The sequence below is a fragment of the Pteropus alecto genome, unplaced genomic scaffold (genome assembly GCF_000325575.1).
Source record: "Pteropus alecto unplaced genomic scaffold, ASM32557v1 scaffold563, whole genome shotgun sequence".
Classification (NCBI taxonomy): domain Eukaryota; kingdom Metazoa; phylum Chordata; class Mammalia; order Chiroptera; family Pteropodidae; genus Pteropus; species Pteropus alecto.
The window spans coordinates 349671-362951 of NW_006433385.1; the positions used below are offsets into that span (position 1 = coordinate 349671).

Consider the following 13281-nt stretch of genomic DNA (forward strand, 5'->3'; position numbering starts at 1 on the left):
GTCCGGCTCCCGACGCGTAGGGCCTCCGCGGTCGCCGCGGCTCCTGGCTGCTGCGGCCTCCGAGTCGAGCTGCCCTGTTCGAGGACTGTTGTCAGGTGAGCGTCCAGAGCCTGGGCTGGGGGAGGAGGACTTCCCACCTCCAGCTTTAGCGTAGTTCGGGGAGCCTCCTGGTGCGCCTCGGGCAGCAGACCCTCTTCACGCTGCAGGCGTAGATGCTGCCCTTCTGCCGCCCCTCACCGGCCTTGGCAGCCCTGTGCCCTTGGGGTGAGCACGGAGGCGGTGCCGGATTTGCGGGGGTGGCATGGAGTTTGCACTCATCCGTCTGCCTCGGAGGAGGGTGGCTGAGCTGGCAGGATTCTGGCGGAAACTGGACGGTCTGCGTCCTCCACCCCCAGGAGATTCCGAGAAGAAGCGCCTTCTAGCTCCTGGGCCACTTCCGCTCCGAGGGGCACAAGAGGTGCTGAGGCCTTGGTGCTTCCCTCGAGGGGGTGGATTTTCATCCTGCGTCGCTCACAACACCCCTTCTTAATGTCTCTAGCTCTCCATCCTCCAGCTGTCAGATGCGGGCTGTGCCGGAGATGCCTGTCTGCGCAGTACCAGCCTGCGGCCGTTGAGGTGGGGGGCGAGGGTGGGTGCAAGTGGAAAAGAGGGCAGGAATAGCGGTTCCTGAGCTGGTAGGGTGAGAGTGGGCGCTGGTTTGCAGCACGCAGGTGTCTCCCAGTGTGCGTCCGGCAGCCCTTGGTGGCGGCTGGGAAGAGAGAGGTTGGATCGCACTCGGAAACGCAGTGTGGGTGCTTTTCTTGGAGAAGGAGGAGGGGCGGAGAACAAGTGCCACTAGGTGCTGATGTCACCTTTGGAGACAGGCATGCTGGCGGTGTCCATGAGAGGGGCAGGGAGTTGGGGCTGCGGCTCTGCCATTTACACCACGAGCAGGTGTTAAGGGGTCTCTGCTCCCGTGAAGACTCCCTCTTGCAGAAGCCAGGGCTCGGGGACTCCCCTCAGTCTTCACAGAGGTGCGGGAACCGGTCCCTGGTACTTTGTTCGGCATGCCGTAGGCGTTTGCTGGGTACCCACTGTGTGCCAGACGCTGTGCTGGGTGCTGGGTCTTCTGAAGGCAATTTGGGGCGATGGGAATGTCGAAAGTGCACACCACTACATGGGCACTCTGCTGACACCCCCCTCCCGTTTCGTTACGTTGCTGTGGGATTAGACAAAGCTGGGGCGTCTGAACCGGTTTCCATCCCACCCACCCCATCACTGCTAACAGCCCAGTGGTCCCAGGGGAAGCTGCCTCAGCAAAAGGAGCAGTTTGACTGATTTCCCCTGGCTATGTTCTAGGACTTTGTCTTGAGGTCTGAGGAGGCTGCCTAGGTTGAATGGTATCTCAAATCAATAGCACAGTGGTTTTAGGGGGCAAGAATGTACTGGAACCCGCGGCAGACTTGGGCTCTGGGAGCAGGGTCAGAAGGGAAATCGCACCCAGAGTGCTGTGTGGGCACGTGCTGCCGAGCACGTCGTGATGTCCGAGCCGTGCGGTGTGTGTGGCCTGGCACCTGGGTACTGAGGGGTTGGAGGGGCAGGGCAGGTGCCTCCCTGAGGTGGTCACTGAAATCTTAGAGGTGGGAAGAGTTGTCAGGAATTGCTGAGGTCCTTTCAGAGCCTCTGAGGATAACTGGGTGAGAGCTGGGGGAGAGGACGAGGAGTCGGGCTATGGTTGCATGAGGCAGGGTGCAGGCTCAGCAGGTCCGGGGCACAGGGGGCCAAGAGGACCTCAGGATATGGGGGAGCCAGCTGAGGCCTTTTTATGCCAGGGACACTCTGCCCTGGGGCTCTGGGCCCCTGGATGGGTTGCTGTGGAAACACGACGTGGTGTGGAGTGGTGTGTGGGCCTGTGCTGGGAAGGAGTCGGTATGGGGCAGGGAGGACGGAGGGAGTGAAAGCTGTCTCAGAGTCTAGGAGGAATGGAGGGGAGAGAGTGTACTGCAGCCACAGGAAGTCACCATCTGTGCCCCTCTGGCCCGCTATCTCACTGACCTATAATTAGCTCTAGAAAGCATAGGGTGCTGGCTCACAGGAACGTGGCCCTTTGTGAGGCCATCACAGTAGGAAGTATTCGGAGGGGCCTCGGCACTGGAGAAAGGCCGAAGGGACTGCCGCGGGCGCCCCCTCAGCCTTCGCTGTGCTGAGAGGGCCTCTGGGGCCTGAGAACGTCCTGGGGCAGGGCCGCTAGGGGAACCAGCAGTGGGTGGGAGCCCTGAGCTGGGCCGGTATGACTGGAGGCCCCAGCAGAGAGAGCCTGAGGACTCCTCAGTCACACAGTGCTCATCGTTCTGTTCTCAGCACTGCATGCTGCAGCCCCCACCGTCCTCAGGTGTCTTCTGTCCCCCTGGCGAGGTCAGCTCTGGCACGGAGCAGGGGCTGCTTCGTTCTGGCCAGTTTAACTGGTCAGACTCCTAGTGGTGCGCAGGCTGTGCCAGAGGCTAGGCGTCTGGTCGCGTGCTGCTACGCTGTATCTGTGTTAGCTCAGGGAGACTGTGCGCTTCTTGAGGGTGGAGATTCCTGTCATGTGCCTTTTATTTCCTTCACAATTCCTAGCGCGGTCCTGGACTCCCGGCAGTCAGCTGCGTAAGGAAGCGGTGGGTTGAATTGAGGTCTGTCTTCTGGTCCCCTGGGCTCAATGAGGCAGGGTCTCCCTGCACCCAGGACTATTTCACCTGGAGCAGAGGGGCCCCTGGGGGCCCTGTGCAGTGGTGTTCCCTCTCAGTGGGGAATCAGATTCTGTGGGCAGTGGAGTAGGGAACATTCCTAAATCTCCCGTGAAGCATGGTATGTGGGTTTAGGTTTAGAACTCTGAACAGATACAGTATACGTTATATAGCAGTTACATAAATATATAATGTATACCACGATTTTAAAAAGTAATTATGTACAGTATAATTTCATAGTTACCTGTCAGAAGGAATAGCTGGTTTGCACTTAGAGGCCTTTATTGCTTCTTTTGCCCAGTTGGCAGAGTGGAATTCTGGTAGCCGCATGTGTGATATAATGTCATGGCCAGTGTCTTCAGATAACTGTCATTTCAAGGGGGAGATAGGTTTCTATTCACTTTAAGAAACAGCTTCCTTAGGACAGTGAGGGCTCCCTCAGGTGGTGCTGAGTTCCTGCTCCCTGAAGGACAGTGACGTGTCGCGTGGGGGTGGGCATGCAGGGCCTCCAGAGCCCTTCCAAGCAGGAGTCCATCCTGGTAGGGGCAGGGATGAGCTGAGCGCTGGATGTGTCTCACAGGTGCTGCAGAGGTCTCTGGAGGGTCAGAGGAGAGGTGCTGTGAGTGGAGGGCCTGGGGGTGGGGCTGGGCCAGGGGCTGCTCCCCAAGTAGTGGACGTTCTGCTCTGCGAGATCCTGGGGGTGCCTGCCGCTGTCACATGGAGCCCTGGGCTCCGTGGTGCCGCTGCATCGAGGCTCTGCTGGTGGCGGTAAGCGGAAAGGTGGCCAGGCCCAGCTCCTTGACCTCGGGTTGCACTAGGCCTGGGGGAGCACCCAAGTTTCTGGCCCTTGTTTGGTGCAGAGTGTCTGGAACAAGTAGGATTTTCAGTTCTTCGCTATCATCCCCATCCTTCCTTCTCCCGCGTTCTCGCCCGGCGTCAAGGCCACACGTGCGCTTACATCTTCCGTGGTCATGCACACTGCATAAGCCCCATGGCGCTTGGAGGCATATGTGATTCTTAGAGGCATATGTGATTCCATGACCCCCAGATGCTTGTAAGACCACCGTGTTCACTCGTGATGGTACACACGCGCGTTCTCATGACCACACTTGTCCACGCCCAGTCTCCCACTGTTCGCCGTCTCATGCACACGTCTCGGACCCCATTTTCTTGTGCACGTGTGCGTGTGCCCCCCCGACCACACACGCACACCACACATTCTCAGGAGTACACTCACACTCGCGCATGAATGCGCGTTCCCCCCACATGTAATCGCTCTCTCTTTCGTAACCACACTCACTCACACTTTTTATGACGCCTGCGTTTCTCTGGGCAGTTCTGTGCACTCTGGACCTTTCTCGCCCTGGCGCCTGCTGTGCTCCCCCTCGTGTTCCTGATCCCTCCTGGGCCGTTCTGTCCTCTGCGGCGTGACGGCTCCCCAATCTGATGGGCTGCTCTACCACACGTCTCGGACCCCATTTTTTCTTGTGCACGTGTGCGTGCCCCCCCGACCACACACGCACACCACACATTCTCAGGAGCACACTCTCACACTCGCGCATGAATGCGCGTTCCCCCCACATGTGATCGCTCTCTCTTTCGTAACCACACTCACTCACACTTTTTATGACGCCTGCGTTTCTCTGGGCAGTTCTGTGCACTCTGGACCTTTCTCGCCCTGGCGCCTGCTGTGCTCCCCCTCGTGTTCCTGATCCCTCCTGGGCCGTTCTGTCCTCTGCGGCGTGACGGCTCCCCAATCTGATGGGCTGCTCTACTAATGCGGGGACTTCTGAGCATTTTCCCCCAACATCAGAAGACCACAGGGGCCCCTATTTTGAAAGATTTTTATTCTCCAAATACACCAGAGTTATTACCTGTTTCTTCTTTCGCAGGCATGATTTGAGGACATATATGCTAAGCGTTAATCAGCGGCTCCGCTGAGCACAAGATGGCTAGGAATGACATCTGTTTGGCCAAAGCCATGTGCTGTGTCCAGTGGTGCAGCCTTGTACCTCGGTGTGTGCATGCGTGATGTCTGTTAGACACTTTAGCTCAGCGGCCCCGGTGTCCCCGGGCTGCCTCCCTCGACCGCCCGCCCTGCTGCCCAGATGCACGGGCTGTCTGAGAAGGGGCGCTTGCTCAGCAGGGCGTCTGCAGACAGCGCTTAGACTGGGGACTGTCTGCCCTCGCTTTAGACGCGGAACCTTCTGTGTAAATGCAGCCAGAACCAGGTGGCCAGCAAGAGCTGGAGGTGATGGCACTGAAGGAAGGAAGGAGAGCGCAGAGGCATGTGCATTGGTCTCGCCTTTGCCATTTTCTTGTCCCAGGCTGTCCCTAAAGGTACTCTGTCACAGAGCCCTCTTTGCAAACCCCTGCCTAATTGAAGGAGGTGTGGCTACAACTTCGGCTGGTTCTGAAGAGGAGCTATTTTGGGCGTGTGCAGACACTCGCGGCCCCCTTCTCCACTCGCCTTTGGTGCTAGTCCTCCTGGGGTGGTGATGGTGGCCGTGACAGCCCTGGTGGGCACCTGTGTCCCGCTGTGACTGTTAGGGTGCCTCCATGCACTGTCACAAGGGCCCAGGCTCGTGCAGCTACTTGTAAGCTCACCCAGGTGATGGGCTGCGCCTTGGGAAGGAATGGCCCATAACTAAGTCCTGGGAGCAGCTGGAGAGATGCACCTCGCAGACAAAGGCCCAGTGGCCGCCGCAGGATCACAAAGGCTGCTGGGCAGAGTCCTTCCGCCAGGCCAGAGGAGGGGCATGGGGGGGGTCGGGCTGCCGTGAGGGGGCGGGTGAGGAGGGCTGTGGCCTGGACCGGTTGTGTCACTCCCGTCCCCCGCCCCTTGCCCCTCTCCGGAGTCAGACAGCCTGGAACTGAACCCTGGTGCTCCCTCTTACTTGCTGCGTAGACTCGGTCACGTGACTTTGAGTCCCAATTCTCACGTCTGTGAAACGGGAGGGAGAGTTACATCTCCCTTGCAAGGCATCGCGAGGATTAAAGCCAGTTAAACACAGTGCCTGGCACGTGGTAAATACCAAGTCGTAGCTGCCACCGTGATTGTTGTTGTCCTGAGTGAGCACCTCGCCGCATGTTCCCTGCAGTGGGTGGGTGACCTTCCTCTTACCTCTGCGCCGAGGGCCTCTCACGTGGAGGCTGGCTCTCCGTCCCTCCTGTGGGCACTTAGCCTTGAGCACCCCTGGTAGCTTGGCCCTGGCGCTGTGGTCTCTGCCGGCCGCAGCTTGGCCCTCGCAGCGGTGGGCCTGCCATCTGGCGAGGCAGCGGGGAGCCAACCTGTGTGTGACCGGCCAGAGTGTCGGACCCGAGGGCCCGCCCTCCTGTTGGTTAGGGGGAGATGGGGTGAGCTTCGGGAGGCCAGAGGCATCACTGCTCTGTGTTCACAAGGCCCGAGGCCTTGCTCGTGCCCCCCCCCTGCCCCCCAGTACCCGTCCAGGGCTCACACGCCTCAGCGGCAGAGGCCCCCACAGATGCTGGCTTTGGGGGCTGGCAGCTTTTGCCTGTGAATCAGGGCCATGCTGTGCAGGGTTGAGGAGGCGTAGTTAGGCTGAGCTGGTGGCCGTGCTATTTAAAGACAGCCCCAGGGCCAAGCAGGTGTCCCCGTGCCACGGCCCCCTCTGCTCACCGCCTGCCACGGGGCGGGCACCTGGCTCCACATCATGACATTTTGCCAGGGGAAGCGGAGTAGTGACCCTGCACCTGTTTCAGAGGGAGGCTGGGAAAGGGCTGGTGGCACCGAAGCCAGCCTCTCGGGTGCCAGAATGACCAGGAGGGCTCGGGGAGGCCACGTCAGAGCAGATAGGCAGCATGTCGCGGCGGGCAGCCTGAGGTCCTGTTCGTCCTGAGAACTGCTCAGCCCTTCACTGCCAGGAGCCGACCCCCCCGCAGGCCCCACCAGGGAGTTCGCACTGCCCTGTAATCGTGGGCACCTTCGGCTTTCCCAGGCCCTGTTTATCCATGAGCTCCTCCCTCTAAGGGGGGCAAAACTGAGCTGCGGCTCCATCTTGCAGCAGAGGCTTCAGTAGGTGGTGACAAGCCCAAGGTCACCCAGCTGGTCTCCTCATTGCCAGCTCTGAGCCCCTTCCTTTACTCTCACTGCGGGCTGCTGGGAATCTGTTGGACTGAGGCCACTTTCGGGGTCCCCGAAGCCCTGGGCCCTCCAGGAGTGGCTGCGGTGTGAGCTGGGGCGGTCTCAGGCTGGCGCACTACCTCCTCTCTGGTCCAGGCCCACACTCCTCACCAGCCTCTTTTTGCTGCCCCCGTTTCCGCCTAGATCATCAGTGCTTTGAGGGACAGGACGACAGGTGGAGGGGGCTTGGCCCTTCTCTGGTTCCCCTGCTGGGTTCAGCCCAGTGCCTGATTTCTCACCTCTGCTGGGTCCCTGTGCCTCCTGTCCTTTCCCCGACCCTCCCAGCTGGCTACCGGAGGGGTGGACAAGAAACTGTCCCTGTGTCTCCCACACGGGGCGGGGGCGAAGGGGAAGGAAGGAAGGCGCCGTTTCTGGAGCGTTGCCGTGTGGGTGCCTGAGAGCTCGTCTCCCTCCAAAACGGCTTCGGTGGCGGCCCTCCAGCAGTGGCCAGGGAGGCAGGAGCCGGTGGTCGCAGAGATCCCCTGCTGCATGCTGCCTTCCTCATGACACCCTCCTCTGCTCTGACACACCCGGGCCCCCCTGGAGCAGTCCGCACGTGCCAGCCGCCCGAGCTGGTGACCGCTGGCAGTGCCATTATGGGAGCTGCGCGGAGGGAGGAGGTGCACAGCCACAGGCAGGGCCGCCACCCCACACTGCCCCTGCCCTTCCTCACGTCGTCTGGTCCCTGCTCAGCCCCGGCGAGTCGGCCACGACGCAGAATGGACATCTGCGTGCCCGGCTCCAGGACGGGGCGACGAGGCAGACTCCTCCCTGAGGACTCACTGTGGCGAGCCTCAGTGCCCAGTCGAGCCTCTGCCAGCGGCCATGTTGTGACCCACCTCCTGGGACCCGGCCACCCAGTCCCTCAGGAGCCCCGTCATAGTTCTGCGCTGGTCTTGGCCTGAGTCCGTACAGGACCCAGGGACCCCGTTTCCTGCTGCCCCCTCTCCCCCGCAGGTCTCAGGACTCAGCAGCCTGTGCCGATCAGTTCTGTCTTTGGGCAGAGCCTCGTGCGGGGGCACCTCTCCACTGTGCTGCCAGCGGGGGCGGGGCGGCTGGAGGCAGAGGCTGTGGCAGCGGGACAGCTGGGCAGGCGCCGCCGAGCATTGGGGCTGCAGGGCCTGTGCCGGCTCCGGTCCCGTGCTGCCTCCCCTCCGCCTCAGCTGACCCTCACACAGTCTCTTCTCCCACAGATTACTGCCCTCCAGAGGCGATGGGTGTCACCAGACCCCACTGGGACCCTGCCAGGCCCCAGCGCTCAGCCTAAGCCGAGGGCCCTCTTCCAGCCCTGCTCTCTGTTGGCCATGGCCAGACTCGGCTGCTGCCCGCTTGCCTGGGGACACAGGGCACCCAGCCCCAGCCCCGAGGGGCTAAGCCCAGCCCTCTGGCCTCACCCCACAGCAGTTCTTCAGGCACCAGCTGCTTTTCAGAGAAACTGATGCCACAGGAGAAGCCCCGGCCCAGCCGTCCACTCGCCAGGCACTGCCTGCTCTGAGACCTGTGTCCTGGGTCCCCGGAGGTGCCACTCCTGTGAACACCTGCCCTGCCCACCCCCGCTATGTGTGAGGTGATGCCCACAATCAACGAGGGGGACCCGCTGGGACCCCCGCATGGCGCCGGTGCTGATGCCAGCTTTGAGCAGCTGATGGTGAACATGCTGGATGAGCGGGAGAAGTTGCTGGAGTCCCTTCGTGAGAGTCAGGAGACCTTGGCGGCCACGCAGAGCCGGCTGCAGGATGCCCTTCGTGAGCGGGACCAGCTCCAGCGCCACCTGAACACGGCCCTGCCCCAGGTGAGGCCTGAGCCCAGCATCCTCTGGGCTGTCAGCTCGTCTGCCTGCATCACAGGTCAGCAAAGGGAACTCACAGGCGTCACCGCCCTTCCTCTCCCTGCATACGCCCTCCCCTGCCACTGCCCTGCCTCTCAGCCTGCAGTTGGCTCCGCGGGAGAACATTAGTCCCGCGGACCCGATGCAGGGAGAACACTCGGCCGCAATGAGGCCGTGTGGCCAGCAGGTGGCGGCCTAGACCAGGAGAGCCTCTGCACCCGGCAGAGCCCAGGCCCTGTTCTTGGGGGCTGTGGGAGGCCTTAGAGATCATCTGGTTGCCTCTCTTACTGCTCGGATGACAAGCCCAGAGGCTTCCTGTAGAAATAGGCAGAGCTAGACCTAGGAGCCAGGTTCGCGACACCTGTCCTGCTCCTCAGGCAGCAGCAGCATGGCCGCACATTCCCACGTGTCGTGTGTCCCCGCATTCAGCATCGTGTGTCAGGTTTACCTCCCCGAACCCTCAAAGCCGCAAAGCTAGTATCTCACAGTGATGACACTGAAGCTCGGGGACTTAGCCGTTTGCTCATGCCCACGGGACTGGCAGAGGCAGCCCTTGGGAGCCTCAAGACTTGGCTCAGCAGCTCAAGACTTGGCTCAGACCCTGTCCCCACATGTGGGAGGACAGCGTGGGCCCGGGAGGGTGAGTTCCTGCCGGCTCATTCTTGTGATGCTTGATCAGTAGGAAGATGGGGCCCCAGTGAAGAATTGGGGTGGACGTGATCCCACCCTATCCTACCATGCATGGCCCTGAACAAGCCCTACACTGGAGGGGCCAGACCCTGCCCCTGAAGCTCGTAGAGCAGAGAGGGGACAGGCAGGGACCCAAGGGATCAGGAGAGGACAGTATCAGGGACACAGATCTCTGCCCTTGGGGGCCTGTGCGAAGTGCTTCCCAGTCACTGGCTCACTGGCCCCTCGTGGTGGGTGACACTTGAGGGACAGCTGTACCTGTGTGTCACGGATGAGCGGCTGGAGGCTCAAAGAGCTTAGGGAACGTCCTGGGAGCTTCATGAGGGCAGCAATTGTGTCTGTCTTGTCACCGTGTCCCCAGAGACCAGCACAGGACCTGGCACGTGGGAGGTGCTCCCAGTATTTGCGGGCGAATGGTGGGCTCCCACATGGTGCTCTTCACGCTGCTCGCAGCAGATCTCAGAGGAGGGGACTTCGCTGGGGAGCCTGGGAAGGGCCCACAGAGGCTTTGGCTTCCTTGGGGGAAGGAGCCCATGGAGCAAAAGCGTAGGGTTAAGAAGGCTGGTGACTGGAAGCAGCAGGTGACCCCGGCTGACCAGGCCTTAGGCATGTGGGAAGCAGCCATGGGAGGGGAGCTGGGGGCCAGGATAAGAAGCTGTGCTCAGCGCTGTGGAGCCTATGCTTTGGGAGAGCATGTGGCAGCAGCAAGTCCATGGGCTAGGTTGGGGGGAGGTAGGAGGGTCCTGGGGTAGAGAGACCCGAGCGGGGACCAGCAGCATCAGGGCCAGGCCTTCCAGGATGTGAGATGCTGGACCGCCTTAGGACGTGGCCTGGACAGGAAGGCGGTCATCAAGTAGCAGAGTCAGAGGGCCCTGGCTTTTCCGGCCCTGACCTCTCTGGGTCCCTTGTCCCCTTCCTGCAGCCACTGCTCGGGCACTCCCAGACCCCGGCAGCCACAGAACGTGGGCCACCGGTCTGCCCGTCTTTCTGGAGTGAGGCGATGTCTGGCTAGATGAGTAGGGTACAGTGGGCCTGGGCCTGGGGGCCAGCTCCACTGCCGTGGGCTGAGAAGGGCTAGGGGGCTCCACGAGGCGATTCGGGCCTGGGTCTTGGGCAAGGCCAGCAAGTGCAGCCTTGGCCCTTGTGAGCCGGGGCCCCAGCAGCCAGAGCTGAAGCTGCGTGGCGGACTGGGCTGGTCTGCACGCTCCCCCGGGCCCATGTCATGGGTCCTACAGTCCCCGTATTTCATGGGCCACCTGCAGCCTGCCAAGCCCTGGGGGAGGGGACTCGGTCAGGCTCGTGGACAGCTGGAGGCGGAGGGGCCGCGGAACGACTGCTGTTCTGGCTCTGGACCTGCCCTGCTCCCTCACACTGTGGCTCGGCTCAGACCACGCTGGCCCCTCTGGGGACGCGTGTGCTGGCTGCCGGTCTGCTGTCCTGTCCCGGGGCAGGGGTGACTGAGGGCCGAGAGGGCTGCACCACGGACTTGAGTGAGGCCCGTGCACTGAGGGGCCGTGTGGGTTTTCAGGAATTTGCCACTTTAACTCGGGAGCTGAGCACGTGTCGGGAGCAGCTCCTGGAGCGGGAGGAAGAGGTGTCGGAGCTGAGAGCGGAGCGGAACAACACGCGGGTGAGCAGGCGACCGGGCGCGTGGGGGTCAGGGGTCAGGTCGTCCCAGTGACACGCGGGTGAGCGGGCGACCTGGCGCGTGGGGGTCAGGCTGTCCCACCATCAGCACCAGGCTTGACCTGTAGCCGGGTCCTAGCAGCGGGTAGGGCAGCTGGCTCAGGATGTCACTGGGGCAGCACCTGCTGAGCGACGAGGAAGCATTTCAGCCTTTAACAGTGGCATAGCTGGCCGCACTCACGTCTGCCCAGGAGCCATGGGCACCCGCTGTCGTCCCTGTGCTCATGCTCACAGCCCTCCTGCTCCCCGCTCCCTGCCAGCTGCTCCTGGAACACCTGGAGTGCCTGGTGTCCCGCCACGAGCGGTCACTGCGGATGACCGTGGTGAAGCGCCAGGCCCAGTCGCCCTCAGGGGTCTCCAGTGAGGTAGAAGTGCTGAAGGCCCTCAAGTCGCTGTTCGAGCATCACAAGGCACTGGACGAGAAGGTACCCAGGCTGCCCCAGCCCGCCTTCCCTGGAGCCTCTCCGTGCCCCTTCCCCACCGCGTCTGCGTCCTGCATTTGGGGGCACTGCCTCCTAGCTCCATAACTGGCCCCTCCGACACGGGCCCAGTGGCAGGTGCCACTGTTAGGGTCCTGCCCAATTGGCCTTCTCCGTGCCCCACACCCAGCAGCAGCGGACCAAGCCCAGGCTCCCCCAGCCTGAGTCCAGTGAGGTCTGTTTCCCCTCCCTCTCCCCTTAGCATCCTACCTTCTTACCTTGGGCAGGTGCGAGAGCGGCTCCGGGCGGCCCTGGAGCGAGTCACCACCTTGGAGGAGCAGCTGGCAGGCGCCCAGCAGCAGGTACGTGGCCTGCCTACCCTCCGTCTGCCATTGTGGCTCCTGGGAGCCAAGGCTAGTCCCTCCCTTTGCCCCGCTCTGTGGCCCCCTGACTGGGCTGGAGACTGCTGGCTGAGGGGAGGCTGGGCCCTGTCTGGGAGGCGGGAGGCCCAGAAGGGCCTGGGGAATGTGGCAGGTTCTCTTGTCTTTGACTCACTCACTGCCCTGGGGCTGTGCCCTATAGGTGTCTGCCCTGCAGCAGGGGGCAGGGATCCGGGATGGAGTGGCAGAGGAGGAGGGGACAGTGGAACTGGGACCGAAAGGCCTGTGGAAGGTGGGTCCTGGGGAGGCGCGAGGCCCCCAGGCGGGAGGCGGGGCCCTGCCTTGCCTGGCTCCCTCGGCCTTTCCCAGAGCCTCCCTTCCTGTCCCACCCTGCGCCACCCGTCCGCGGAGGAATCTATAGGTTTTTGTTTTGGTGCTCCATTTGCTGCTAGGCACATAATATGCTTGGTCCCATTGACCTCCCTCGTGTGTCCGCTGGCAAGACCCCTCCCCTCCCTGAGCCTTCGTTCCCCTAGTCATGCCGCTTTCTAGGTTAAAAGAGGCTGAGCCAGCAGGTAAAAATAGAAACCGTTGCTTTTCAAGAGACGCACAGGGGAGCAAGGGCATCTGTCGTTGTCTGGAGTGAGCTCTGAAACCAGGGCTGAGTGGTCGCTCCTCCCACCTGCCCCGGTGGGTCGGGAGTGGGAGGTCCTGGGCTCTGACGGCACTGCTGGCTCGCTGTCCCTGCAGGATGATGGCCAGGCGGAGGAGCTGCAGGAGCTGCTGGAGAAGCAGAACTTTGAGCTAAGCCAGGCCCGGGAACGCCTGGTCACCCTGACGGCGACCGTGGCCGAGCTGGAAGAGGACTTGGGCACGGCCCGCCGGGACCTCGTCAGATCGGAGGAGCTGAGCGGCAGGCATCAGCGGGACCTCCGCGAGGTGAGCAAGGGCCGCGGCGTGCTGGGCGCAGGTATCCAGCTCTCAGGAGGGCAGCTGTTTGGGTGCCCTGGTGTGGGCGGAGAGCTGGGCCCTCCAGGGCCTGGACGTGTGGGACTGACCCTGGGCGGGGCTCACTGGGGGCAGGAGCGGCAGAAGGGATGGGGTGAGGTCAGACTCTGGCGAGCAGCGTGGGGAAGACACAGCCTGCCAGGTGATGGCCGGAGGGGCAGACGGGAGGGCGCAGGAAGAAGTCGATGACTTTCCCTCCTGTCCCCTTTCTCCCGCCCAGGCTCTGGCCCAGAAGGAGGACATGGAGGAGCGGATCACCACACTGGAGAAGCGCTACCTGGCCGCTCAGCGTGAGGCCACATCCATCCATGAGCTCAGCAACAAACTGGAGCACGAGCTGGCCAATAAGGAGTCCCTGCACCGCCAGGTAACGCTCCTGCTGACGGGGCGGGGGGGGCGGCACTTGACCCTCCCACAGTCT

At 62.3% G+C, this 13281-nt stretch overlaps 1 protein-coding gene across 6 annotated transcripts in view; it reads left to right on the forward strand.

Moving 5' to 3' along the window:
* Positions 1–13281, forward strand: part of PPFIA4 (PTPRF interacting protein alpha 4) — a 37414-nt gene continuing 24133 nt past the window's right edge. For 4 of the 6 annotated variants that reach the window (XR_001516556.2, XM_015586572.2, XM_015586571.2 and 1 more), the window contains exons 1-8: positions 1–95; positions 8043–8641; positions 10896–10997; positions 11314–11478; positions 11760–11834; positions 12055–12144; positions 12603–12791; positions 13081–13227. Coding sequence is in view for 5 of the 6 variants with exons in the window: in XM_015586572.2 (XP_015442058.1) it covers positions 8408–8641; positions 10896–10997; positions 11314–11478; positions 11760–11834; positions 12055–12144; positions 12603–12791; positions 13081–13227 (1002 nt within the window). In the remaining variant the exon portion in view is untranslated. Of the gene's footprint in view, positions 96–8042; positions 8642–10895; positions 10998–11287; positions 11479–11759; positions 11835–12054; positions 12145–12602; positions 12792–13080; positions 13228–13281 lie in introns of those variants that run through there. The other 2 variants (XM_015586573.2, XM_015586575.2) reach the window with 2 other exon arrangements.